The sequence below is a fragment of the Oncorhynchus kisutch genome, linkage group LG23 (assembly GCF_002021735.2).
Source record: "Oncorhynchus kisutch isolate 150728-3 linkage group LG23, Okis_V2, whole genome shotgun sequence".
In the NCBI taxonomy this organism is placed as follows: domain Eukaryota; kingdom Metazoa; phylum Chordata; class Actinopteri; order Salmoniformes; family Salmonidae; genus Oncorhynchus; species Oncorhynchus kisutch.
Window position 1 is genome coordinate 20,164,550 of NC_034196.2, and position 26,854 is coordinate 20,191,403.

Below are 26,854 nucleotides of genomic sequence, written 5' to 3' on the forward strand. Positions count from 1 at the left end.
CCTTCCTTCTCGCCAAGAAACACCGACATTCCTGCCCTGGCTACAAAGCCACAGAGCCTCTGCAGTCATCCAGCCCCCCCCCCCCCCCCCCCCCCCACACACACACACACACACGCCAAAAAATACACGCAGGCACACATACTACATACACACACACACACGCACACAGACACCCAGTACTCCCACATATATGCTTCCCCAAAAAGCTCACCAGCTAGACAACCCTTCCCTATCCCCCTCCCCTCCAGCCCCTGTTCCCCGCTACAACACAAGTTGCAAATTAATGCGCCTCACTTCCTGTTGACCCCTGACCTTCCACTTCCTGCTACCTCCCCAAAAGCCCAAGCTGAAAAAAACACAGACCCAGACAGAGGAGGGAGAACAGAAAAATGGAAAATAAGAGCTCCTCCTCTTTCCTCTCTTTTCTCTCTCTCTCTCTCTCTCTCTCTCTCTCTCTCTCCCTCTCTCTTTTGTCTCCATCTCCCTCTCTCTCTCCTTCCCTCTCGCCAGGGATACTTTGGTGACCATTCGTCTGCCACGTCAAGCCTGCTGCTAGTCCTCGCTCTACCCCTCAGCGGGAATTCTCTCGCACTGAGGAAAGAGCCTCTGGACAGCGCTGTGACAACGCTGTTACAACCTCCAGCATCTCTTCTCCAATGGACTGCCATGGCCAAACAACAGGAGGCTACCTGAATGCAACATTTTCTCTCCTGTCAGAGGAGAGAGGGAGAGGGGAGAGGGAGACAGGGAGTTGGAGGGTGAAAAAGTGGTAAGATTCAACTTGGTTGAGATAACAAAGATCATCAACTGGCAAAGGAGACTTCTCTCCCAAGAGATGCCACAAGGTGAAAGACAGAGAAAGGAGGAAAAGTGGAGCTGGAGAGCGAGAGTCTATAGACCAACCCATCTAGAACCCTCAAAACGGACTAGGTATCTCTTCTATCCTCTGTGTCTTCTCTGTGATTAGTGACTGTGAAAGAATGATGGGCTCTAGACTGATGTGTTTGTGGGAGGACATGGTTATGAAAAGTTGGGTATGATCCACTATCTATGCTGACTGTGTGTTTCTACCGGTAAGTCTGTTAGTGGTTTTGACTGCCTGGTGACTGTTTCCTGACAGTAGTACTACAAATGGTAGTACTACGGTAAAGGAGCAGTGTCATCACCAAACCAACTTTAGTCTAAGACCAGAGTTCTTAGATCGGTTAGTTTCCTGACTGATTCATTTCTAATGTGTAGTGGAAAAGATGGATTGTAAATGTCAATTTTACCTCAACACTTTAGATTAATGAGGGCATACAACCTCCAATCTGGTCAGCTAAGACACTGTCTGTGTGTGTGTGTGTGTGTGTGTGTGTGTGTGTGTGTGTGTGTGTGTGTGTGTGTGTGTGTGTGTGTGTGTGTGTGTGTGTGTGTGTGTGTGTGTGTGTGTGTGTGTGTGTGTGTGTGTGTGTGTGTGTGTATGTAAAAATATATATTTAAAAAAATTGTGAGACTATCGACACACCGCACAATTAAAAATCCTCTCCTCTGTGACTCATGGCTTGGAATGTCTCTCTTGCTCTCTCTGCCCTTCTATCTCTGCCCCTCTCTCCCTACCTCATTCTCTCTCTCTCTCTCTCTCTGCAGAACACAGGCATGAATGCTCAGGCTGCCAATCACAACCCATCACTCCATAACCTCAGCATTTTACTCTATTTCTCTCTCTTTCTCCTCCAGGCAAGACCTCTCCTCCTTTCTCCACTGGGCAGAAATCCCTCTTCTCTCCTGAGCCCACAGATTCGGTCAAATAACTATTTTGGGTACAGTGCAGATATATGTGAGTATATGTACATGTGTTCAGTGTGTACATGTGTGTGTGTGCATGTCTGTGCAGTGTGTGTGTTCAGTGCAGTATGTGTGAGTGTTTATATATATATATATATATATATATATATATATATATATATATATACATATATATATTTAGCTCCTTTACCCCCCCCCCCCCCTCGTGGACCGGCAGCCCGCCCCGCCTGCCCAGTGTTCAGACTACCTGTTCAGGAACTAGTGGTTGTACAGTAGTCTGCACATTGGTTAGGCTGGGTGGGGAAGCGCGAGAATCAGGACACTGAGAGACAGCTAACCAGTGGGCAACAGCAGCCAGAAAGACCATGGCACCACTCTGGGAAAGCCTGGCACAGTCGGAAATATCAGACCCACAGTCTCAACCACAGAAGCAGGCCATGCCCAACTAAATGCCTGTCTTAATACTGTTCCATGTGTTCTGTTGTGTTGAGTTCCTCCATTGATGGGCAAATGTTGTTTTTTAAATATTTAAAGAAATGCACCCGATATAAGAGTGACGACTGATCAGGTAGCTTTTTACTCGTAAAACAGTCAAAGATTCATATGGACGTTGTAATGTTTATTGGTGATGCATGTGAGTTGATGACTAACTGTATGTCCTGAGAAGTTGAAATAAAGTTTTTTGAAAAGCATTCTGGGCTTTACTGGGTTAAGACGTCTGCCACGGAGATACTTCTCTACTCCTAACCAAGTCAGCTTTTGTAAATATTGTCATGAGCAAGAATTAAAACAACAGATTTGAACATTGAATAAGACTGTGTCCATTTTATAGATATATTGTCTATGGTTGAATGGGAATCACGGGTATTGGTAATGAACATAGATATATTCAAAATGGCTTCTTCTGCTGGAGTGGTTATATTTGTATGAAGAACCAACATATTCCAACCACAGGAGGATGACCAAGACACAGGAATAGGAATGACCATAGAGTGTTAACCCAAAGCATTCCTGCTGCTCTACACTAAACTGAAGCTTACAATTAAGTCCCTGCCTGAGCTACATAAAGAAGTGGTGGTTCTAACCTCGAACCGACCAATGCGCAGAAGACAGGCAAAAAGACAACATCTAAAGTCACTGACATGAAGAAGGAACATATCAAAAGGATGTCTATGCTTTTCCTACGATAGGCTTATGTCTCCTGTAAACGTATATACACTCTAACTGGCAACATTACATCCTGTATGATGTCATGTGACCATTTTGTTTTTGGCTAGACTGACCTAAAAGAGAAGGGGGAATAGTTCTGTCTTTCACTCTCTCACACACACACACACACACACACACATATGTACAGAGAGAGTTGACTCATTCACACGATATCCCGACTCTCAGATTCAACCAGAGGAATGAAAACCACACAGCAACATGTTTCCACTTAACAGTCTGCTGTAGAGCGCAACTGATTTTTATGAGATGCAGTGCCTGAGACACACACACACACACATTCATGAACATACACACAAATTCATGGATGCACAAACACATACAAACCACAAATACGCACACACACATTCATGGAAATATGCACACATACACACACCATATGCACGTCTGCAAACACACACACACACACACACACAGGCAAACATACACACACCACACATACACACTCACAAACGGCACATAGCCATAAGCAGACAGATGTGCCGAGGAACACACGTTTTGGTGTAACCCCCAGGTTATTTACAGCTCAGATCTCCAGTTGAGAGTCTTTTACGGTAGCTTTACAATAGGACCGAGCTGCAAGGAGACCAAGGAGACCCCCCCCCCCCACACACACACACACACACACACACACAGAGGTCTGCAGTGGCATCCAGTGTGGAGGGTCTCACAGCAGCTCCATGACGATTATAGCATCCTTGAAAGCTCACATTATGTTGTGTGTGTGTGTGTGCGTGCGTGCGTGCGTGCGTGCGTGCGTGCGTGCGTGCGTGCGTGCGTGTGTGTGTGTGTGTGCGTGCGTGCGTGTGTGTGTGTGTGCGTGTGTGTGTGTGTATGTGTGTGTGTGCATATGTTAGCAACGTGTATGTACACTACCGTTCAAATGTAATGTTCTTGTTGTAAATGACTATTGTAGCTGGAAATGGCTGATTTTTTATATCTACACAGGTGTACAGAGGCCCATTATCAGCAACCATCACTCCTGTGTTCCAATGGCACGTTGTGTTAGCTAATCCAAGTTTATCATTTTTTTAAATGGCTAATTGATCATTAGAAAACCCTTTTGCAATTATGTTGGCACAGCTGAAAACTTGTCCTGATTAAAGAAGAAATAAAACTGGCCTTCTTTAGACTAGTTGAGTATCTGGAGCATCAGCATTTGTGGTTTGGATTACAGGCTCAAAATGAACAGAAACAAAGCACTTTCTTCTGAAACTTGTCAGTCTATTCTTGTTCTGAGAAATTAAGGCTATACCATGTGAGAAATTGTCAAGAAACTGAAGATCTGGTACAACGCTGTGTACTACTCCCTTCACAGAACAGCGCAAACTGGCTCTAAACAGAATAGAAAGAGGAGTGGGAGGCCCTGGTGCACAACTGTGCAAGAGGACAAGTACATTAGAGTGTCTAGTTTGAGAAACAGACGCCTCACTTGTCAATTGGCAGTTTAATTAAATAGTACTCGCAAAACATCAGTCTCAACGTCAACAGTGAAGAGGCCACTCCGGGATACTGGCCTTCTAAGTGACCCCAAAACTTTTGAACGGTAGTGTATATAATTGCTGTACAAACAGTGGGGGCCAGTGAGATTCATGGGCTTGGTGTTAACTCATGCTTTTGAGGGTTTCTCTTCATTCACTTCTTCTCTGGTTTGAGAGGCTTTGGGGAGTTCTGGGCTCCAGGGCTGCTTGAATCAAAGCCCTGGCATGTCTGGTAATACAAACCAGATCCCCTAACCCCCTAGACCCTACCCTGTGCCAAAACTGGGGGTAGTTGAAGGTTATTATTAGTGTCTGGATGTGGAGGTGTGGTGTGTGTGTGTGTGTGTGTGTGTGTGTGTGTGTGTGTGTGTGTGTGTGTGTGTGTGTGTGTGTGTGTGTGTGTGTGTGTGTGTGTGTGCGCGCGCGCGCGCGCTGTGGTATCTTATAAAATGATGGGAGGATATGGTCACGGCTATGGTCCTGCTTCAGCAGTAGGCATTGTGTCCTGTGCTGCCAGAACAGGGTAGGGGTTCACAATGATGAGAAGCTAGCTAGTAAAATTTGAAACGGGAAAATTTTTGTAAAGCTCTGTACGTGTGTCAGTGGGGATGGTCATGTGTATGAATGAATGGACAAAGGCTATTCAACTAAATAGTGTACATTACATATGCTAGGTTTGAGTGTGTGTGTACGCTAGCCAGTGTGGGCCCGGAGTGTGTGTCGCCCCAGAGTGTGTGTGTACGTTAGCCAGTGTGGGCCGAAGTGTGTGTCGCCCCAGAGTGTGCTTTAGTGTGTGACTGAGTGTATACAAATTAAAGCATGTCCACTTTGCTTGGACAAAGGCATGGAAATGTTTCTGTTCCCCGCTCATTAAACCACATTAGTCCCTCCTCTGAGCTGGAGCAGCGGTGCTATATTAGTGTTGAGTCCCCGTGTTCTGAGAGACTGCCATTTTCAAATAAATACACGTGGGGCAACGCCGACGGGACAGGGGGATGGACGGAGGGTAAAGGCAGAGAGAGGGGTTCCTGCCCTCTATGTGGTTTGGTTATTTGCGGCAGGGCTCTGGGGATGGGACTTTTGTTCAGCAAGAGATGAAAGGAAGACCACAGCATCCCTCGCTCTTTCTCTCTCTCTCCGTCCCACATGGTCCTTGTTACTGTGGCCCTAACCAGCTAACCAGAGACACTCCTCCCCTCCCTCTTCTACTTTGCAGCCAATTCCCTCCCCTTTCTCTTCCCCCTTTCCCCCTTTCCCCCATCCTCTCTAGCGCCCTTTGAAATAGAATATGTTTATGAGAAGCAGCCCTGGCCTAAGTCTTGAAGGGGAACATGCAGGCCAGCCCTAACAGTGTGTTGTGTGTGTACATGTGTGTGTAATTGGGAACACACTCAGGGCAGGGCTCTGGTATGCACATGTGGGTGCCAGCTTTGGTGTCTGACATGCTGGGGGGCCCTGTCTCACTTTGAACAGACTCCTCTCCTACTACACCTAGCCCTACAATACCCCCACCCTCTCTACTTCCTCTAATTGCCCTCCCCCTCCCCCTCCACACACACACACAAACTTCCCTTGGCCCATCCCATTACCTTTAGTGTGTCAAAGAACAGACTCTCTGATATATAGAAAAAATGATGGTCACCCTTTAATTGGATAGTCCAGATTTTCCATCTGTAGATGATTTACAGATGGTCATACTATCAACAAAACTACCTGCTGACAAGCAAATGCTTGCAAGGTTACTGTTAGGGTTAGGTTTAGATTAAGTGTTAAGGTACGGGTTAGGGTTAGGGTTAGGGTTAGGGTTAGGGTTATGGTTATGGTTATGGTTAAGGTTAGGGTTATGGTTAAGGTTAGGGTTAGGGTTAGGGTTATGGTTAAGTGTTAAGGTACGGGTTAGGGTTAGGGTTATGGTTAAGGTTAAGGTTAGGGTTAGGGTTAGGATAAGTGTTAGGGTTAGGGTTAGGATAAGGTTTAAGGTACGGGTTAGGGTTATGGTTAAGGTTAAGGTTAAGGTTAGGGTTAGGGTTAGGGTTAGGGTTATGGTTAAGGTACGGGTTAGGGTTATGGTTAGGGTTATGGTTAAGGTTAGGGTTAGGGTTAGGGTTAGGGTTATGGTTAAGGTTAGGGTTAGGATAAGTGTTAAGGTACGGGTTAGGGTTATGTTTAAGGTTAGGGTTAGGGTTATGGTTAAGGTTAGGGTTAAGGTTAGGGTTATGGTTAAGGTTAGGGTTAGGGTTAGGATAAGGTTTAAGGTCATGGTTCGTAGATAGTTAGTTGAAATGTAGCATATGGTTTGTAGAGCGTCTACAGATGGACTATCCAAATAAAGTGGTACCCTAATTATCATATAAACACACACACACACAATGATGTCAGTCAGTCAGCGGAGCGGCTGTGGCTAACTCTTAATAAAGCTACAATGGATTCTGGGATTGTCTTTGACCAATCTGACCTGGTTCAAACCTTGTCAGGTTCTATTATCAAGCACAATTCACTGTTAAGAAACAATGGAAAATAATCGTTGAATCTCCTTGGCAGCACGTCTCGAAGTAAAACATACGTAAAGTATCCAACAGAAATAATTCCATGACTGGTTTTGGAAACAACAACCCATAGTCACACATGAAAGAGTTGGCGTTAAAATGAGACACATCGCTGTCGGGTGACGTGTCAAGTGCAGGCGCCAATAGCTCAATGAGAGCAGTAAAGACCAGCATTTTAGTTGTCTTCAATTGTCATTTCATCCAACACAATACAGCCAATGAAAATGTATTTATTAAGTCATTTTATGAGAAACCTGTATATGTGAGGTCCTTCTGATCGTGACAGAATTGGTAAATAAGCAAATGAGGTACCTGCATAAAATGTCTCTAGTATGAAATCTTTGCTTTTAAACCCAGTGTGTAGGTACAACCATAGCCTCACCTCATCGTCCTTGTACCAGGACAGGGACTCAGCGGTCAGGACGAACCAGTACTCCTTTGCTCCTCCCTTCATGATGCCAATGTTGTTGATGGTCAGCCAGCCCTTCCTGATCACCTGAGAGAGAGAAGGATAGAGGGAGGGAGGGAGGGAGGGAGGGAGAGAGAGAGAGGAAAGAAAAACAGATTCAGAAAGGCAGGCAAACACAAAGCTAGCCTTCTGAATCCCCTCACAACTGCACTTCCTCCATCATGACATTGTGTTAGTAAGTCATGTGTATGTATGGCATGTGTGGTATCCTCTCACTACTCGCCCCTAGTGGACAATGTGAGTCACTGCAGGGGACACAACACGGGACAAATGGGACCGGCTCAATGGGCCTATTTATTAGCATCAAACACAACTATCATTGTGATTCTATCAGTGTCTCTCCCATAACATAAACATGTAATGCATATTGTGCCTCTGTATTTACCTTAAACCGATCATTAACTGCTCCTCTCTCCGGCTGAATGGGGATGTGGAGAGAACATTACACAGCTGTGCCACGTACGGAGCACAGAGCATAGGCCATTCGTAATGCACAGGGGCAGGCAGCACACTGGCACACTGGCTGGCTAGAGTGGGGTACAGCGAGGGCAAGGCAGGCAGGGACAAAGGGGGATAAAGAGCCATATGGGGCTGTAGGGCCGCTTTCAAACCAAAACTCATGCAGCGCATATGCTGATGCATCTTTGTGTCGGGGTTGCCCACGGAATGCGTCGTTGTGTGGTGTGGTGGTGGTGGTGGGGGGAGGGGGGGATTATCAGTTGGTTATTAACTGACAGATGCCTAGTCATGGTGTGTCATGTCAAAACTTCCACTTTATCTGTTTTTTCAAACTTTTCTGTCGGACAGCGCAACCAACTGCTTAGTTGGCCCTTCCACCAAGGCATTGTTAGTCTTTATATTGCATCATATTGGGTGGTTTGAATGCCCTAGGTGGGTAGAAAGGAAGGTCAATAAAAGATACCAGGAGAGGCTGTTAGTCAAAGCAGCTGGAGGAGAGCAGAACTAAATGCAGCCGCCTAAACAGGAAACCCTATGCCCTTTATTTGTTATTTTACCAGGTAAGTTGACTGAGAACACGTTCTCATTTACAGCAACGACCTGGGGAATAGTTACAGGGGAGAGGAGGGGGATGAATGAGCCAATTGTAAACTGGGGATTATTAGGTGACTGTGATGGTTTGAGGGCCAGATTGGGAATTTAGCCAGGACACCAGGGTTAACACCCCTACGATAAGTGCCATGGGATATTTAATGACCTCAGAGAGTCAGGACACCCGTTTAACGTCCCATCTGAAAGACGGCACTCTACACAGGGCAGTGGGATATTGGGAGATTTCTTAGACCAGAGGAAAGAGTGCCTCCTACTGGCCCTCCAACACCACTTCCAGCAGAATCTGGTCTCCCATCCAGGGACTAACCAGGACCAACCCTGCTTAGCTTCAGAAGCAAGCCAGCAGTGGTATGCAGGGTGGTATGCTGCTGTGTTATGCTGCTGGCAAAGACCAGTTATGCAAAGCCCACATCTCTCTCACACTCTTTATCCCCCCCCCTAGAGTAGAGTAGGGTAGTATAGGGTAGAGTACAGTAGAGTAGGGTAGAGTAGAGTAGAGTAGAGTAGAGTAGGGTAGGGTAGGGTAGGGTAGGGTAGAGTAGAGTAGAGTAGAGTAGAGTAGAGTAGAGTAGAGTAGAGTAGAGTAGAGTAGAGTAGAGTAGAGTAGAGTAGAGTAGAGTAGAGTAGGGTAGAGTAGGGTAGAGTAGAGTAGAGTAGAGTAGAGTAGAGTAGAGTAGAGTAGAGTAGATAACGAGAGTGAGAGAGATGTGGGCTTTGGAGAACTGGTCTTAAATAGAGAAGGCAGCAGGCAGCACCCCCCTCTAAAGCTAAAGCCTCCATCTCTCTGCGAGCTGTTGTCATTGGAGAACACATGGCTGCCTTCTTTATCTGGTATCAAGCTAAGGCTGGGGGGGCGACGAGCAATCACTCAGCCAAGGAAAATGAGGCTCGATTGTGAGGCCACGGCTGTGAAATGTAACGTCTCCAAATGGTGCTGTTTCTATGGGAGAGAGTCTGCACATAAAAATATGTTGTGCATTAAGGAACCTGGAGGCCTATCTGGTCTTAACCCCTCTGTGTTCTGTCTATGTCTGGGGGTGTATTGTAAAATAATGGTTCATGCTATTTTTTTTACTCATGCTGGTTTCTAATAGGAGATGAGCAGTGCTAGCTGAGCATGTTTCTGTTGTGTTGGATGGGAGCACTGCCTGGAGGAGGGAGGCAGCTGAGGAAAGAAGCAAATGCCCAGAGAGCTCCCTTGCTACCTACCCATCTACAGTTATGAGAGGCTCTCTCCACACACACATTCTAACAAACACACACACACACACAAGGAAACCAACACATTCTAACACACACACACACACATACACAAGCACGCACACTAACACACACTCACACATGCTAACACACACGCACACACACACTACTCACCATAATCTCATCCTGCTAAAGTAGAATAGTTGTAGCAGGAGAGGTGAAGAAAAAGACACAAGAGAAATCACTCAGAAGAAACAGAGCAGAACAGAAATAGAGTGGGAACACTAGACAGTTAAAACACAGAGTACTAAATAACAAACAAGCTAATGAACAATCTGGCTAATGAACAACCTGGCTAAAGAACAACCATGCTAATGAACAACCAGGCTAAAGAACAACCAGGCTAATGAACAACCTGGCTAATGAACAAACAGGCTAAAGAACAATCAGCCTAAATAACAACCAGGCTAATGAACAACCAAGCTAATGAACAACCAGGCTAAAGAACAACCATGCTAATGAACAACCAGGCTAAAGAACAACCAGGCTAATGAACAAACAGGCTAATGAACAACCAGGCTAATGAACAACCAGGCTAAAGAACAACCAGGCTAATGAACAAACAGGCTAATGAACAAACAGGCTAAAGAACAACCAGGCTAATGAACAACCAGGCTAAAGAACAACCAGGCTAATGAACAAACAGGCTAATGAACAACCTGGCAAATAACAAGCAGCCTAAATAACAACTTGGCTAATGAACAACCAGGCTAAAGAACAAACAGGCTAAAGAACAAGCAGCCTAAATAACAACCTGGCTAATGAACAACCAAGCTAATGAACATCCATGCTTAAGAACAACCAGGCTAAAGAACAAGCAGCCTAAATAACAACCTGGCTAAAGAACAAAACTGTACTCAGTTGGAACTATAATCTGCCTTGTGAACAGCTCGATGTAGACCTTGCATCTAGGAACATTATTACAATATTTTGCGAACAGCCCATGAGGCAAGTCTTAATGAATGTAATGGAAGACTATGTGCTGTAGGTGCCTTCATGTGCCTATAGTACCTTACTGCCAGTTTGCTTCTTCTGGGCCACCTGGCTGCTCCTCTGCTGAGCACTACAGGGGATGAAAACATCACAATCATGGGCTACATAGGAACACACGCATAAACAAAGGATTCAGCAGTAAGAGCCTGTAGGTCAGGGTCCCCCAGACTGTACTGTGTCTATATTGGGATGTTTGTTCTAATCCACTGTATCAGAACAGAGGTCAAGAGGTTGACACTCACTTTGCAAAGCCAATGAAGTCCTCATGGTTGGTGTTCATATAGGCCAGCTCAATGTCAATCAGCAGCATCACCTGGATGGTGGGACATGTACACATTATATAGAGTTATTAAACATGAGACTTTGGATTGGGAATATAGTGTGTTATAGTGTGTGTGTGTGTGTGTGTGTGTGTGTGTGTGTGTGTGTGTGTGTGTGTGTGTGTGTGTGTGTGTGTGTGTGTGTGTGTGTGTGTGTGTGTGTGTGTGTGTGTGTGTGTGTGTGTGTGTGTGTGTGTGTGACCTGGTCCTTGGTGCGGCTCTCGCGGTCTCGGATATGCTGGGTGACAATCTTCTCCATCTCCTCCCTCAGCATGGGGTACTGAGCCAGCTGTGGGTACAGGACAGCACAGGGCACACAGTGTGGGTAGGGAGGCTCAGCTCAGATACAGGCCAGACACAAAGCACAGCCAACTCAGTCAACACACCCAAACACCCACACTCACTGAAGCACACTGCACTAATGGCACAGAAACACACAGACATAGACAGACAGACACACACACACAGACACACTATCAAATACAGTACACACACCTCACAAGAGCACATCACAGACTCTGCCCTAGTCACAAAAGGTTCAACCATTTACATTAATCAGTGTTAATGTTGGCTGTTATTAGTGTGTATATCTTTCCACAAGGGGTTAATAAATGTAAAGAAAGTAAATGAATAGTGCAAAGTCTGTAATAGTGTCATAACACACTAACTAGTATTTTGCCCAACCAATAGTCTCCTTAAGCAACAAGGCCAGAGAGGGTGTGGTATATTGGCTATATATCACAAACCCCTGAGGTGCCTTATTACTATTATAAACTGTTTAGCAACATAAACAGAGCAGTAAAAATAAGTGTTTTGTCATACCCGTGGTATACGGTCTGATATACCACGGCTGTCAGCCAATCAGCATTCAGGGCTCAAACCACCCAGTTTATAATCCCCAATAACACGTAATTTTCCTGGTACATTATAACCTTTTTCCATCTATTCATTGTAAACACATCAATACAGACATTGGTGTGCTTCCAACACAACAGACACACAGCACAATCACAGAGGCGGCTGGTTGGGAGGAAAGCCAACTCAAATCACAGTGAGAGAAAATATGCTGACATCTGACATAAGTTACAAGGCATCCTTTACCATGGCTATTCAAGGTTACGAGATCACACTGAGCTCCTTGTCTCAATCATTTCATTTCTCACTTCCTGGCACAGGACCAAATACACAGTAGGAGACATTGAGGTCTGTAGGGCGTATTAGACAGATAGGCATGTCATTGAAGCCTATTAGATGACAGCATTAATGTCTTCTATTCTGTACTGTCTTCCTGGTGACCAATATTTTACTGTCTCTTTGGCTATGATGACACCAACGCATGGCTATATCACATGCTGTGCTATAATGCCATGTCGGGAATGTAACTAATACCAGCTGAATTACTAGACATTCAATTGACAAATCAAAATAAGACTGATATTAGCGGTTTATCATGAGATCAGGGGTCAATGGTCAAGAGAAGGAACCCCTTTTTTTAAATTTAAGACCAATTAACCAATGACTTTTGGTTTTCTAATGCGTCATTGTAAAGAAGCATTGCAACTTTCAAGTTCACAACATAGTCGTAGCACTGTCTCACAGCAAGTTAGGAATGTACTGTGTTTGACACAGAAATGCATCGGGGTTGAACACCCGCAGTGACAAGTACATTAATATATTATAACTCATATAAACAGGGTATGGGCAGCATGCAGAAAGGTGCTTACACACACACAAACACACACACACAGGAAGCAGGGAGGAGGAAGAGGAGACAGAGAGGTGAGAAGGATGGTAAGACCTCTTGTGGATTTTGGTGCTCCTCGGTAGCTCAGATGGTAGAGCATGGTGCCTACCTTGCCAAAATAATGGGATTGATTCCCGGCACCACACGTGTAAAACAAAGATCTGCAAGCATCATTGTAAGTCGCTTTGAATAAAAGTGTCTGCTAAATGGCATTTGCTTATTAATATTTTCTTTGCAGACTGTTTTACAGTGATTCAGAGGGATACATGAAGACACAGTTCAGTTGAAGGCATTCAGTTGAACAACTGACTAGGTATAAATATAAATATAATATAAAATATCCACAAGAGGACTCTTTTTTTTACACGTTTTTCTTGATGAATAAGCAAGACAGTGAGAGGTTAGACGCAACAAGATGTAGAAGACAAGAAAGAGAGAGAGAGAGAAATGGAGAGAGACAGAGAGAGAGAGAGAGAGAGAGAGAGAGAGAGATGGAGAGAGAGAACAACAGAGAGACAGACAGAGAGAGATGAGAGAGAGTGAGAGAGAGAGACAGAGAGAGATGGAGAGAGAGAGAAACAGAGAGAGAGAGAGACAGAGACAGAGACAGAGAGACAGAGAGAGAGAAAAACAGAGAGACAGACAGAGAGAGAGAGAGCAAGAGAGAGAGAGAGAGAGAGACAGACGGAGAGAGAGAGAGAGAGAGAGAGAGAGAGAGAGACAGAGAGAGAGAGAAACAGAAACAGAGACAGAGAGACAGAGAGAGAGAGACAGAGACAGAGAGAGAGCGAGAGAGAGAAACAGAGACAGAGAGACAGAGAGCGAGAGAAAGAGAGAAACAGAGACAGAGAGAGAGAGAGAGAGAGAGAGAGAGAGAGAGAGAGAGAGAGAGAGAGAGAGTGAGAGAGCGAGAGAAAGAGAGAAACAGAGAGAGAGACAGAGAGAGAGAGACAGAGACAGAGAGCAAGAGGGTGATACTGTGGATCAGTTAGTTGAGTTGTTGAGACACAACCGTCAGACCTGCAACAGCAGTCACCAAATCAAATCAAACTGACAGACACGGGGATGGACGTGAGTAGAATCAACTAGAGGAACTCAATCAGATGACAGAATCAGAGAGTAAGAGGAGGTCACAAAGATATGGCTAACTGAGGATAAAACACTGTTGCATGCTGGTTACGATGGAATCTTGGGACAATTAGTTCAACTGTCTATTTTGGCCAATCGGAAAACAAAACAGAATGACAACAAATGTTTGAATAGAAATAGAATTAAAGAAATCAACATGGGAGTTGAATATCATAGTAAGACTACAGTAAGGATAGACCGATAGTCTGCTGGACAAATGTGTTAGATACCACGTCTGAAGACAACAAAGAATCATCCACAGTCTCAGTCCTACTATATTCATACTATTAATATGACAGAGATTCATGTTGTGCACCAATATTGTCCTGACTACATAACATATTCCTGAGCGGACACAGAACACAGAGAGTGAAGTGTGACAGGATGCTCACACGTATAGAGAAGCAGACATGTCATCAACAACAGTGTGCATGGTTAGGTGTCCCCTATTGAAAATAAACATCTAGCTTACCATGACAATAAATATTTGAATCCTTTCACGTGTTACTCCTCATGCATATATGAGACTTGTGTCATGACAGCAAGTGACCACAATCTACCTTTGGCATTTGCCAGGTTAACAAAGTGACTATACAGTACATGAATGTCGCTGTATATTGTTACTGTATATTTACAGTTGATTCCGCGTGAATAAATGTCTGCAATGTCTGTCTTCAGAGTCAACATTTTTATGATACCATCATTGCATAAATGGAATGGCATGTTTCAAGAAGAAAAGAAGAAGTCTGCAATGGAGCTGGCTTGGAACCAACACCTAGACTTGTTCTTCGGCTTCTGGAAACCAATATAAGGGGGGGTAGCCCAATTTGCAGATAACCTTCAGACACTAATATCACACCACAACACCTCACACGGTACAGTACAACACCCCATGGAGAGGAGGAGAGGAGGATCAAAATTCACAGAGGAGAAAACTGTGGAATTACAGAGTATGAGCGGAGAGACTGACAAAGACACACTATGAAAGGATATCCTAGCTGTGTGGCTTCCTTTGCATTCTATAAGGAGAAAATATGTATATGTGAAACTAAAGAAATGCAATCGGACCCATAGGCCATGGCTGTATGCACGTTTAGTCTGTATCGTTCTGCATCTGTACTTAAAAGCAGTAACGACTTCAAAGAACTATCAATTGGTTATCATAGAATTTATAAATTGGCTATTTTAGTTACGTTGCTTCTTATCGAACAAACAGAAAGCATATACAGTGCCTTCAGAAAGTATTCACACCCCTTGAGTTGTTCCACATTTTGTTGTGGTACAACCTGAATAAAACATATAATACATTGAGATTTGTTTGTCACTGGCCTACACACAATACACCACTTCTTACAAATTCAAAAATGAAAATCTGAAATGTCTTTAGCAAGTTGCATGGACCTCATCTCTGTACCCCACACAATTATCTGTAAGGTCCCTCAGTTGAGCAGTGAACTTCAAACACAGATTCAACCACAAAGAATGGAACCTATTGGTAGATGGATTTTTTTTTAAAGCAGACATTGAATATCTATTTGAGCATGGTGAAGTTATAAATTACACTTTGGATGGTGTATGGCCCAGTCACTACAAAGATATAGGCGTCCTTCCTAACTCAGTTGCCGGAGAGGAAGGAAACCACTCAGGGATTTCACCATGAGGCCAATGGTGACTTTAAAAGAGTTGCGGAGTTTAATGGTTGTGATAGGAGAAAACTGAAGATGGATCGACAACGTTGTAATTACTCCACAATACTAACCTAATTGACAAAGTGGAAAGAAGTAAGCCTATACAGAATAAAACATATTCCAAAACCTGCATCCTGTTTGCAACAAGGCACTGAAGTAATACTGCAAAACATGTGGTAAAGCAATGAACTTTTTGTCCTGAATACAAAGTGTTATGTTTGGGGCAAATTCAATACCACATATTATTGAGTACCACTCTCCATATTTTCAAGAATAAATTGGTGGCTGCATCATGTTATGGGTACGCTTTGAATCGTTAAGGACTGGGGAGTTTTTCCGGATAAAAAATAAATAGAATTGAGCTAAGCACTGGCAAAATCCTAGAGGAAAACCTGGTTCACTCTGCTTTCCACCAGACACTGGGAGATGAATTCGCCTTCCAGCAGGACAATAACCTAACACACAAGGCCAAATCTACACTGGAGTTGCTTACCAAGAAGACATTGAAGGTTCTTGAGTGGCCGAGTTACATTTTTGACTTAAATCTGCTTGAAAATCTATGGCCTGAAAATGGTTGTCAAGTAATGATTAACAACCAATTTGACAGAGCTTGAAGAATTGTGAAAAGAATAATGATAAAATGTTGCACAAACCATGTGTGGAAAGCTCTTAGAGACTTACCCAGAAAGACTCACAGCTGTAATCGCTGTTTAAGGTGCTTCTACAAAGTATTGACTGAGGGGTGTGATGTTTCTACACCTTATTTTCAAATCATTTGCACAAATTTCGAAAAACATGTTTTCACTTTCTCATTATGGGGTATTGTGTGTGCGTGAGAACCAAAATCTAGGTCATTCATTTTGAATTCAGGCTGTAACAGAACTAAATGTGGAATAAATCAAGGGTATGAATATTTTCTGAAAGCACTGTATGTACAACCCTAACCACTATGCTGATCTAAAACAGATCACATATTTTGCTTCTTTTTTTTTTGTAGTCCAGCCATCGGTCTATCCCTACCTCTAAGAATGACGCAAGCCAGACTCCGAACGTGGCTCGGTTCATTGGTTACCTTGTCACTACACTTTTGTATGGTTGAGGTGAGTTCGCTCACTACCATATCTATACACTTCAGTGAGGGTTCCTTCAGCTTTTGGATCTGCTTTTTCACTATGGCCTCAAAGGCCAGGTCAGGAGTGAACAGGCCCGTCCTGTAGAGAGGAGGTGGTGACGGGAGAGAGAAGAGAGAGAAGTAAAGTAATAGAGAAACAGAAGGGGGAGAAACCAAGATAAAGAGACAAAGAGAAACAGAAACCGAGATGGAGGAATGGAGTAAAAGATGAGGGGACCACAGGGAGAGAGAGCAGGTCAAAGCAGAAGAGAGAAATGCCACACTGTATTTCACCCAAACTCCCATATCTACTGGGTGAAATACCACAGTGTGCCCTCACAGCAGCTTGATTTGTGACCTGTTGCCACAAGGAAAGACCAACCAGTGAAGAACAAACACCATTGTAAATACAACCCATATTTATGTTTATTTATTTGCTCATAATACGACATTTCAAATGTTTTTATTCTTTTGGAACGTTTGTGAGTGTTATGCTTACTGTTATTTTGTATTGCTCATTTCACTTTTGTTTATGATCTACTTCTACTATGATCCCTTGCTTTGGCAATGTTAACATATGTTTCCCATGCCAATAAAGAGTAATACAAGAGGGCCACACAGAGAAGGAGAGAAACAGATAAGGTGGAGAAAAAGAGGGATGACAGACTGAAAGGCAGATGAAATAGAGGGGATAGGGACAAGTCAGGGAGAGGTGGGGAAACCGTACTCAGGGTAAAAAAAAGTGAGACATTTGGTTTCCCTTGAAGCTGTTTGAAACAGGCTAGCACTGAGGTCTGTCCCTCCATCCAAAGAGAGAGAGAGAGAGAGAGAGAGCAAGAGAGAGAGAGAGAGAGAGAGAGAGAGCAAGAGAGAGAGAGAGAGAGAGAGAGAGAGAGAGAGATCACAGCCTGCACCACCCCACTGGTCAACAGCTCTGAGCCATGAGCCATTTGAGACCGCAGCTGTGCACCCACCATCTCAGACAAAGCACCTTGCTCCTCCCCTCTACCTTGACCCCCTCTCAACCCTCTTTCCACCCCCCGATCCCCCAGCTGACCACTCAGAGCAGGGCCACAGTGTTTGTTATTCCACTGTCCCAGAACCACTGTGGTCAGACTGCGTTCCAAACTGGGCCTTGTCACAGTGGTATTAAGACCACTGGGGCCTCTTCCGCTGAGTGCGGTCCTCAAGGGCACTCTTAGCTGAACTTGGCCCTTGGATGAGCCGCCAAACTTTCACGTTGTCATGGGTCCTGTCTGCTGCAGGTGCACAGCACCCGGTCTCACAAGCAGGAGGTCTGGATGCTGAGGTCACTCAACATGGCTGACTGGGACAACAGCTGAGTGACACTTTGATGACGCAGTCAGGGCATCAAAAATGATGTCACCACTGCTAAAGTCACCTGTGACTTAACAGAACTGTAACATCTTAAGATGTGTTAATTTGACCATTCATTAAATTATTAATGTTCATTTGATCATATTCATAACAAAAATATTTGTTGAAATGTTTTAATCCTTACTCCTGTGTCTAAACCCTTGACATACAGCCACGTAGCAGCAACCCGGCAGCATCAAGACCCATTCTAAACCAAGCATAGTTCTTTAACATGGCCATGGTCACTGTACCCAGCCACACCATCCAAAGCGGTAGGCAGGCAGTCCCTCACAATACCCCCGCTACCCCAGTATGCCCCCTACTGTCCCAACCTGGGACAACAGGGTCTGGAGAACGGAACGGTGATACGGTAACAGGGATGACATAGCTGCAGGTTTTGGTGGGAGGGAGAGGTGAAACCATAGTGTTGCTCTCCACCGTGTGTGTTTACCTTCTGAGTACACTGTCTAACGGTATTGACTAGCTCAGAAATGACCATGTCCACACATTTCTGGCAGGGCTCTTTGATCTTGCCGATCTGCCTTTTCACAATGGTCTCAAAAGCCATGTCCGGAGTGAAGAGGCCAGTTCTGCCCAGTAACAGGCCCAAAAAAGAGAGACATTTTGAAAAAAGGAGAAAAGGGGAGGGAGGTCGGGCAGAGAGAACAGTGTTAATTGAACAGACCCCCTCCCACAACATAATGAAGAAACATGCACAGTAAGACAAAGAAAGAGAATGACAACAGAAAGCAGAAAACATGACTTAAAAACTTAACTAAATCATCACATTATGGTTTCAGGAAAATATTCTGCTAGCTCAAATGTGCAGATAAAAACTGAGCTCTTAGAACACAACTTATATGATTATTGCTACATAGTATTGAAGAGTTTTGCCCACATGCTACAGTACATGAGTCATCCAATCCTCGGATGGCACCATGCCTATTGGAGTCCCTACACTACTACAACAAAATGTGTCCCAATTCTCTTAAATGGTTTCCTTTACCAGTTCCCCTCCTTCAGAACCACTGACCTATAGGGTAGAGGGCACCCTCATAGTAAGCATGTGTTTGCAGCCATTTTCCATTTAATAACTGCTTCTTTCAGATCATTGGCCCCAAATGAAAGGTAACAAGGAAAGGAAGTCAAATCTTTTTTTTTATATATATATATTTATATATACATACACAGTATCAGTCAAAAGTTTGGACACACCATCTCATTCAAATGCTTTTATTTTAAAATATATGTACAGTTGAAGTCGAATGTTTAGATACACTTTGGTTGGAGTCATTAAAACTCGTTTTTCAACCACTCCACAAATGTCTTGTTAACAAACTATAGTTTTGGCAAGTCGGTTAGGACATCTACTTTTTGCATGACACAAGTACTTTTTCCAACAATTGTTTACAGACCGATTATTTCACTTATAATTCACTGGATCACAATTCCAGTGGGTCAGAAGTTTACATACACTAAGTTGACTGTGCCTTTAAACAGCTTGGAAAATTCCAGAAAATTATGTCATGGCTTTGGAAGCTTCTGATAGGCTATTTGACATTATTTGAGTCAATTGGAGGTGTACCTGTGGATTTATTTCAAGGCCTACCTTCAAACTCAGTGCCTCTTTGCTTGACATCATGGGAAAATCAAAATAAATCAGCCAAGACCTCAGAAAAAAATGTAGACCTCCACAAGTCTGGTTCATCCTTGGGAGCAATTTCCAAATGCCTGACGGTACCACGTTCATCTGTACAAACAATAGTATGCAAGTATAAACACCATGGGACCACGCAGCCGGCATACCGCTCAGGAAGGAGACACGTTCTGTCTCCGAGAGATTAACGTACTTTGGTGCGAAAAGTGCAAATCAATCCCAGAACAACAGCAAGGACCTTGTGAAGATGCTGGAGGAAATCGGTACAAAAGTATCTCTATCCATAGTAAAACAATTCCTATATCGATATAACCTGGAAGGCTGCTCAGCAAGGAAGAAACCACTGCTCCAAAACCGCCATAAAAAAGCCAGACTATGGTTTGCAACTGCACATGGGGACAAAGATCGTACTTTTTGGAGAAATGTCCTCTGGTCTGATGAAACAAAAATAGAACTGTTTGGCCATAATGACCATCGTTATGTTTGTAGGAAAACGAGGGAGTCTTGCAAGCCGAAGAACACCATCCCAACCATGAAGCACGGGGGTGGCAGCATCATGTTGTGGGGGTGCTTTGCTGCAGGAGGGACTGGTGCACTTCACAAAATAGATGGCATCATGAGGAAAGAAAATGATGTGGATATATTGAAGCAACATCTCAGTACATCAGTCAGGAAGTAAAAGCTTGGTCGCAAATGGGTATTTCAAATGGACAATGACCCCAAGCATACTTCCAAAGTTGTGGCAAAATGGCCTAAGGATGACAAAATCAAGGTATTGGACTGGCTATCACAAAGCCCTGACCTCAATCCTATAGAAATTTTGTGGGTAGAACTGAAAAAGCGCTTGCGAGCAAGGAAGCATAAAAACCTGACTCAGTTAAACCAGCTCTGTCAGGACGAATGGGCCAAAATTCACCCAACTTATTGTGGGAAGCTTGTAGAAGGCTACCCAAAACGTTTGTCCCAAGTTAAAAAAATTAAAAGGCAATGCTACCAAATACTAATTGAGTGTATGTAAACTTCTGACCCACTGGGGATGTGATGAAAGAAATAAAAGCTGAAATAAATCAGTCTCTCTACTATTATTCTGACATTTCACATTCTAAAATAAAGTGGTGTTCCTAACTGACCTAAGGCAGGGAACACCACTACTAGGATTAAATGTAGGAATTATGAAAAACTGAGTTTAAATGTATTTGGCTAAGGTGTATGTAAACTTCCGACTTCACCTGTAAATAATATTTAGAAATCGTTTTTTGCATCCTGCATTGTTGAAAAGGGACCATAAGTAATTATTTCACTGTTAGTCTACACCAGTTGTTTACGAAGCATGTGAAAAATAAAATCGGTTTTGATTAGATTTTTTGTTCATTGAGTTCAGAGCAAAACAATTGGGCTTCTCTTTACACCATCTTACACCAACTACACCAGAGAAATAATAATTATTCATAGTTAAGGTATGTATGGTCTATTGGTAGTCAGGAGGAATATGTGTTCTGGTACGAAGTTCAAACCGTCTTCTATCCTTCCTTCACTCATGGGAGTTAGGTTAAGATTGAGGAAGAAACAAAGAGGGGACTTTCAACAGGTTCACTTCCTGAAGAGTGATGACATCACTGTCTGATTCTGATTTATATCCCTCTTGGACCTAGGTAAAAGACAGGAATTCTTCGTAGGACGGGGATGGAGTGAGCTAGGTTACACATGACGGGCATATGAGGCTTCACCACACAGACAGACATACAAGATACATACAGACGGACGGGGCAAAGAGTGAGAGAAAGATGCCACCCAACCAGCGGTCACAGATCTAATCACAAATCCCTCCACCTCTGTTTCTGATGTCCTCAGTATGCAACAGCATGAGGGGCACTGGACTGCAATCGGTTTTTCTAGAGGTCTTCATGATTAGATGGGTGAGGATGATTAGAGTTGGTCTGGCCCAGAGGGGTGACCCAGGCGGGTGAGGACAGGGGTAGGGAGAGAGGGAGAGAGGGATAGGGATGAGGGACGTGCCTGATGCCGTGGATGTTCTTGATTGCGTAGCTGATCTCCTTGCGAAGCTCCTTCTCGTTAAACTCCATCTGTACACACACAGAAAGGAAAACACACAGTTAAATAGTGAACACACACCTCCAACACACAGCAGAAACAGGAACCTAAGGTCGCTTGTATTCATTGAGTGGCTCTGGGAGGGAGGGATAGAAGGAGGGGGTTTGGGGAGGGAGGGAGGAATGTTTTCCTCATATAGACTGGTTGGGGTCCTAAGGGAGGCAGGAGGCAAATCACGGCACTGTCTGTCTCATTCTGGGGTTGCATGGACACTAAGAGTTAGGAAAGAGGGGGGGACACACACATACAGTACGGTACGGTACACACACCTTGACCAGCTCAAAGGGGAAGCGCTCGTGGAAGATGCGGTTGATCCGGGCTCCTCCTGACAACTCTGCTGTGTCGATCTGGTCCCCAGAGCCCTCGATACGCTTCTCAAAGTCCACTGAGAACTGCTGCACCATCCTGGGTGAGATACAGGGAAAAGGGAGTTAATGAAGTGTGTGTGTGTGCCTGTGTGCCTGTGTGTGTGTGTGTGTGTGTGTGTGTGTGTGTGTGTGTGTGTGTGTGTGTGTGTGTGTGTGTGTGTGTGTGTGTGTGTGTGTGTGTGTGTGTGTGTGTGTGTGTGTGTGCGTGTGTGCGTGCATGCATGTGTGTGTGTGTGTGTGTGCGTGTGTGTGTGTGTGCGTGCATGCATGTGTGTGTGTGTATGTAAGTGTGTATCCTACTCACTGCAACAAGGCCTTGGTCTTGCGGGAGGGGTCGTCAGGTCTGAAGTTCTTGTACTCCTCCACTTCCTTCTCTATAGACAGCAGCTGGCTCTGCAGCTTGGCCCGCAGCCCCGGCAGAGTGTCCCGGATGTGATTGGTCAGTTGCTGCAGGGTGAAAGGTCAGGGTGGGTTTTAACATGGGACTGGAGAGATGACCGTGGTCAGATCCTAGACTATACTACTACCATTCACCTACTCTTCAGTGGATGTTATTAGAAGTCTAGAATTGGCTTCCTATTTCACAACAAAGCCTCCTTCACTCACGCTGCCAAACATACCCTAATAAAACTGACCATCCCACCGATCCTCGACTTCGGCGATGTCATTTACAAAATAGCTTCAACACTCTACTCAGCAAACTGGATGTAGTCTATCACAGTGCCATTCATTTTGTCACCAAAGCCCCATATACTACCCACCACTGCGACCTGTATGCTCTCGTTGGCTGGCCCTCATGACACATCCGTCACCAAACCCACGGGCTCCAGGTCATCTATAAGTCTTGGCTAGGTAAAGCCCTGCCTTGTCTCAGCTCACTGGTCACCATAGCAACACCCACCCGTAGCACGCGCTCCAGCAGGTATATCTCACTGGTCATTCTTCCTTCGTCCGACCTTTCCTTCCAGTTCTCTGCTGCCAATGACTGGAACGAGTTGCAAAAATCTCTGAAGCTGGAGTCTTATATCTCCCTCTCTAACTTTAAGCATCAGCTGTCAGAGCAGTTACTGATCACTGTACATGTACACAGCCAATCTGTAAATAGCACACCCAACTACCTCATCCCCATATTATTACTTGCCCTTTTGCACCCCAGTATCTCTACATGCACATCATCATCTGCATCTATCACTCCAGTATTAATGCCAAATTGTTATTATTTTCACCTCAAGGGCCTATTTATTGCCTACCTCTCTACTCTTCTACATTTGCACACACTGTACATAGATTTTTCTATTTTTCTTTTCTTTTGTGTTATTGACTGTACGTTTGTTTATGTGTCACTCTGTGTTGTTGTTTTTGTCCCACTGCTTTGCTTTATCTTGGCCAGGTCGCAGTTGTAAATGAGAACTTGTTCTCAACTGGCCTACCTGGTTAAATAAAGGTGAAATAAATGGGGTTTTTTAATAATAAAAAATGAACACCTCGTAAGCATCCAAATAGATCCTGTGGATGGCTCAGCTGGCAGCCTTGTTGAGCAGCCTGGTTGAGTGTTTTCTGTAGGTAGGTGACTAACCTGGTTGAGTGTTTTCTGTAGGTAGGGGACTAACCTGGTTGAGTGTTTTCTGTAGGTAGGGGACTAACCTGGTTGAGTGTTTTCTGTAGGTAGGGGACTAACCTGGTTGAGTGTTTTCTGTAGGTAGGGGACTAACCTGGTTGAGTGTTTTCTGTAGGTAGGGGACTAACCTGGTTGAGTGTTTTCTGTAGGTAGGGGACTAACCTGGTTGAGTGTTTTCTGTAGGTAGGGGACTAACCTGGTTGAGTGTTTTCTGTAGGTAGGGGACTAACCTGGTTGAGTGTTTTCTGTAGGTAGGGGACTAACCTGGTTGAGTGTTTTCTGTAGGTAGGGGACTAACCTGGTTGAGTGTTTTCTGTAGGTAGGGGACTAACCTGGTTGAGTGTTTTCTGTAGGTAGGGGGTGCCCATGCGCTCAGCCAGGTGTCTGTATCCAGGGTGGGTCAGGAAGAACTTTCTCTCTGCAGCCATGGCCGCTGTGATGTCCTTCTTCCCATCAATGTCCTTCTGACTCCTGTTCACCACACCGATGTAACCTGGGGCAGGGAGAGAGGTCAGCTGATACTGGACAGATCAGGATGCGAAGATTGGCAAAATGTTGTTTTGTGGAGAGAAAGAAAGAAAAGAAAAGAAAGAAGTTTGTTAATAGATAGTTTTTCTGTGTGTGGGTTTTTCTGTGTGTGGGTTTTTCTGTGTGTGGGTTTTTCTGTGTGTGGGTTTGTCTTGTTTGTTTTACCACACTGGGGTAGTGGGCTGAAGGGGTGGGGAGTTCGGAGGGCGGTGTGGAGGGTAACTTTTAGCTCCCACTTCCCTATCGTGTGATGGTTATTGGGGGAGGGGGTTAAGGTAGCCACAAGGGTAACAGGGATCACATATCCCAATTGAGTTATTTTTTCTCATGCAGTTCTCTGTTAAACAGGATATCTTGCCTTATAACCTTTTGCACTGAATGCCAGTAGCCTTGTAAATATACCTGTGGTTTAACGTGAGGTCTTCCGACACGAGAGAGTGACAGAAACAGAGAAGACAGCGACAGAACTACATGCCTGGGTTCAAGCACCAGTAGAAAAATATCTGTCCCCTAATTGCATTAGAGAGTTTCCCACAAATATATTTTATTGCACAGAAAATAAACAAACAGACATTTTTTCCAGATGTGTCACTAAAATCAAGATGTTCTTTTTGTCCGCCTCCATCTCGCTCTCTCTTTCCTTCATTCTTATTTTCTCTCTCACTCTCTTCCCCGTCTCCATCGCGCCCCACCTCCTCTGTTTCTCTACCTCCTCCTACGTTCTACATTTCTCTCTGTAGAGCTGTGAGTGGTTGTAACACTGGTTGCTGCAGTGAGCAACACAACTGGAGTCCTATTTGGGGTGTCCGGCAAAGCCAGGGACAGGCTTCAATATGTCTAGAACTCCACTGCCAGGGTTCTCCCATGCACCAAACCCTGGGAACACATCACTCTGCACCACCTTCCCTGGCTCCCAGTCAAACTCCACATTACCTATCAAGATCATACTCCTCACCTACAAGGCCCTCCATGGCCTGGCCCCTTCATACCTCTGACCTGCTCCATATACCTCTCTGACCTCCTACCTCACTGACCTCCTTAGCTCAGCCCTTAGTCAGCTCTCTCTTGAGCTAAGTAGCTTTTATTTATTTTAATTCTATTGTTTTATCCTTGTTATCGTTGTTATCCTTGTTATCCTTGTTATCCTTGCTGTACAGTGTCCTTGGGTTTGTTGAAAGACGTTGTATATCCAACGTTCTATTATTATAATTAACTAGATAACCACTAGAGGGAAGCACTGAGATGGGATGAGAATGTGTGTGTGTGTGTGTGTGTGTGTGTGTGTGTGTGTGTGTGTGTGTGTGTGTGTGTGTGTGTGTGTGTGTGTGTGTGTGTGTGTGTGTGTGTGTGTGTGTGTGTGTGTTTAGTCCCACCTCTTCGCAGTGGCAGCAGCTTGTTCTCCAGAATTTCTCGGGCATCAGTCCCCTCGTCCATCAGATCCAGCTTGGTGATCACACCAATGGTCCTCTGACCTGGGCACGCACGCACGCACACACACACACACACACACACACACACACACACACACACACACACACACACACACACAATACATTAACAAAGTCCAATTGTAGGTAGGTTAAATTGCATCCTCGTCTAACTACTGCCCTGTCACAATATGATGGTGAACGAAACTGAGAGCACTGATGAGAGCCAGAAGGTCTACCATTTCTGCCTTTAACCTCTAGTCAATCAACCCACCTTGTGGGTCGACTTCTTTAGCAATCTTCAGGGCATCTGAGTTGGCCAGATCAGAGTTGGCCGGGGAAACAGCCAGCAGCAGACAGTTGTCCTTGGTCACAAACTGATACAACATGTCTCTGATCTGCTGCTCAATGTCCGCAGGCTGGTCCCCTACTGGGACCTTGGTCATCCCCGGCAAGTCCACCAGAGTCAGGTTCAGGACTAGGGGAGAGAGGGGAGAGAGGAGAGGGGAGAGAGGAGAGGGGAGGTGAATATCGGAAGATAGGGGGTGAGAGGGGAGAGAGGGGGTGAAAAGAGAGGGGAGAGAGGAGAGAGTAGGTGAATATCGGAAGATAGGGGGTGAAAGGAGAGGGGAGAGAGGGGGTGAAGGGAGAGGGGAGAGATTTGTGAAGGGAGAGGGGAGAGAGGGGTGAAGAGAGTATGGAGAGGGCAGAGGGGAGAGGGAGGAGGGGAGAGGATGAGAGTTTGGAGAGGGTAGAGGGGTGAGAGGTGGAGACAGAGACAGAGAAAGATTTCTAAATATGATATCAAAACCGATGAATAATGATAACCCTGAAAAATAAAGGACTATATAATATCATGAATAGTAACTGATTGAAACTCACTTTAGGCCCTGGCAATACAATCAAACTTGGTTGCCACTTTTGAATAATAGGGAAACTTG

At 44.6% G+C, this 26,854-nt stretch overlaps 1 protein-coding gene across 15 annotated transcripts in view; it reads right to left on the bottom strand.

Moving 5' to 3' along the window:
* Positions 1-26,854, bottom strand: part of LOC109879870 (dynamin-1) — an 87,421-nt gene that overhangs the window by 40,537 nt on the left and 20,030 nt on the right. For 6 of the 15 annotated variants that reach the window (XM_031803344.1, XM_031803341.1, XM_031803342.1 and 3 more), the window contains exons 4-16: positions 26,188-26,391; positions 25,860-25,958; positions 24,291-24,451; positions 22,645-22,787; positions 22,242-22,377; positions 21,877-21,944; positions 18,655-18,793; positions 11,358-11,444; positions 11,078-11,148; positions 10,854-10,905; positions 9,957-9,971; positions 7,897-7,929; positions 7,425-7,538 (exon numbers count right to left, since the gene is read on the bottom strand). In XM_031803344.1, the coding sequence (XP_031659204.1) occupies positions 7,425-7,538; positions 7,897-7,929; positions 9,957-9,971; positions 10,854-10,905; positions 11,078-11,148; positions 11,358-11,444; positions 18,655-18,793; positions 21,877-21,944; positions 22,242-22,377; positions 22,645-22,787; positions 24,291-24,451; positions 25,860-25,958; positions 26,188-26,391 (1,322 nt within the window). Of the gene's footprint in view, positions 1-7,424; positions 7,539-7,896; positions 7,930-9,956; positions 9,972-10,853; positions 10,906-11,077; positions 11,149-11,357; positions 11,445-16,787; positions 16,927-18,654; positions 18,794-21,876; positions 21,945-22,241; positions 22,378-22,644; positions 22,788-24,290; positions 24,452-25,859; positions 25,959-26,187; positions 26,392-26,854 lie in introns of all 15 variants that reach the window. The other 9 variants (XM_031803346.1, XM_031803339.1, XM_031803337.1 and 6 more) reach the window with 5 other exon arrangements.